The 2,051-nt window shown below is 67.5% G+C and overlaps 1 protein-coding gene across 1 annotated transcript; it reads right to left on the bottom strand.

The window, feature by feature from the left end:
• Nucleotides 1–319: 319 nt before the first annotated feature.
• On the bottom strand, nt 320–1,432 carry FAM110B (family with sequence similarity 110 member B). Its single transcript, XM_065895694.1, has one exon. It carries the CDS (start codon nt 1,430–1,432, stop codon nt 320–322), a length of 1,113 nt encoding a protein of 370 aa, XP_065751766.1.
• Between the last annotated feature and the right edge of the window lie 619 nt (nt 1,433–2,051).

Here is a 2,051-nt window from a genome sequence, read left to right as displayed (position 1 = left end):
AACACAGGAACCACATAAATATTGAAGAAGTTGTATACCGTTTTCCTTGTAAACAGTTTTGCTGAAGATCGAAGCCCTAGTGTGAATCTGGCCTGGGACTTTTGGCGGATGGCGAGCGATCGGCCAGGTTCTGCAGCGATGGTGGCCGAGGGCGCCAGGTCAGTCCCCACGTTGGCGGGCATGCAACTTGAAAGACATTGCACAACAAGCAACACAAAGAGAGTGGAGAAGCTCACAACACTGCAAGGAGACCTCACAACCTCCACGACTGCCGAGGCACGGACAGAGACCCCCCTCCCTCCGCTGCGCGCGCTTCCTCTTACACGTGGGACACCTTCTGCGACTCTCTGGCTTGTTTGATGCTATACAACCACTTGATGATGCGAGCGTTTCTCTCGATCGCGGAGATGCCGTAGGGCACCCGGTCGTTGGCACTGTCATCGTTTCTGAGGTCGCTGTTACTGTCCTGAGACTGTTCACAGTCCGAGCTGATCATGCTGGCGCTGCGGAAGTTGAGGGAGACGATGTCGGAGTTGGCGCGGGCGAAGTTCTCCATGCCCAGGGTTTCCAGCTCCTCGGGGTCCAGTCCGCAGTAGTTGAAGAAGCGCTCCACGTCGGCGTCCACCCGGAAGTACCTGTCGCTCAGGTCCGACTTGGACCGCTGGAGCGAGGGTCTCCGGCCCACCCCGCAGGCCGGCTCGGCCGCCTCGGCCTCGGGGGACCTGACCGCGGCCGGGGCGGCGACCTTGGGCTTGGGGGGCAGCGGCGGGGCGGAGCTGCTGCAGGGGATGGCCTTCAGGGGCTTTGCGCCCGTCACCTTGCGGATGTCCGAGGAGCTGTGCGACACGTGCAGGAAGGAGTCGGGGGCGGGCTCGAGCGGCCGCCGGCCCACGTGCGAGCCGCCCTCCTGCGGGCTGCCGCGGCCGGGCGTGGGGCGCACGCGCAGCGACTCGGCGAACGAGTGCCGGTGCAGCTCGGCCGCGTCGGCGCGCGGCGCCGGCCAGTTCCGCGCGCCGTGCTTGTGGCCTGAGCCCGCGCTCGAGCCCTCCGAGCTGTTGAGGATGTTCTTGAGGATCTCGAGCTTCAGGGTCTCGCGCGGCGCGCCGCCCTCGCTCTTGGCGCCGCCGCCGAAGCCCTTGAGCGTGGGGCTGCCGAGCGCGCGCTTGGCGCCCGGGCACACGGGGGGCTTGGCCAGCACGGCCGGCTTCACGGGCTCCTGCTTGGCGTTGATGACCTCCTGGCTCTTGACGTACTTGGCCTTGTCGGCCTCCAGCCGCTCCACGGCGCTGAGTCGCTTGGGGTTGGGCTCCGCCTGCCGGCGAAAGTAGTCGGGCCCCTTGTTGAGGATGCGCAGGGGCACGGCCGACGTGAAGGTGCCGGCGGGGCTGACCGGCTTCACCATGCTACCTGTCTGTAGGCTCTCCGTGGGCATGGCGGGCGCTCTCTCCCCGGCGGCCGTGGTGGATGCTCGTCTGCGCGCCTCCGGATGCGCCGGGCAGACACATGTGCGGACGGCACAAAGGGCAGCGGACGGTCCGGAACCGAGTGTCAGCGGCGGCGGCGGCGGCAGCAGCAGCAGCAGCGGCGGCAGCGCCTCATCTCCCGGCTCGTTCACCGCCCCGTGGCTTTAGTTTCCTCGCCGCCTCGCGGGCCGCCCGGTGCGGAAAGGCCCCAAGCCCCAAGTTCCTTTCAGCTGCTTCGCCGCCTCCTTTCTCCTCCCCGAAGGATGTGGGAGTCTCCTCCAGGTCTTTGTGTTCGACTGCAGGCAGAGCTGAAACACACAACAACCAACCGCGGGTTAGGATGGGCGAGTGACATCACGGCTGCAGCAACGGCGGAGCCGCGCGCCCCCGCCCCAGGGCACCCCGCCGCCCGCCCGGGAGGGAGGCGATCCCGGCGGCCGCACGAGGCCCGCGCCCCGCGCTCGGAGAAAGAGCGGCAGAGGGTTCCCACGCGCCACCTCCTCCCGCCGCCTTCCCAGCGGGGAGACCCGCCTCCCGATCACGCCCGGCTGGCATCACTTATACCCAAACCCCGGAAACACTAGACGA

Source organism: Phocoena phocoena, chromosome 17 (genome assembly GCF_963924675.1).
Source record: "Phocoena phocoena chromosome 17, mPhoPho1.1, whole genome shotgun sequence".
In the NCBI taxonomy this organism is placed as follows: domain Eukaryota; kingdom Metazoa; phylum Chordata; class Mammalia; order Artiodactyla; family Phocoenidae; genus Phocoena; species Phocoena phocoena.
This window is presented reverse-complemented; position numbering and strand designations above follow the sequence as displayed.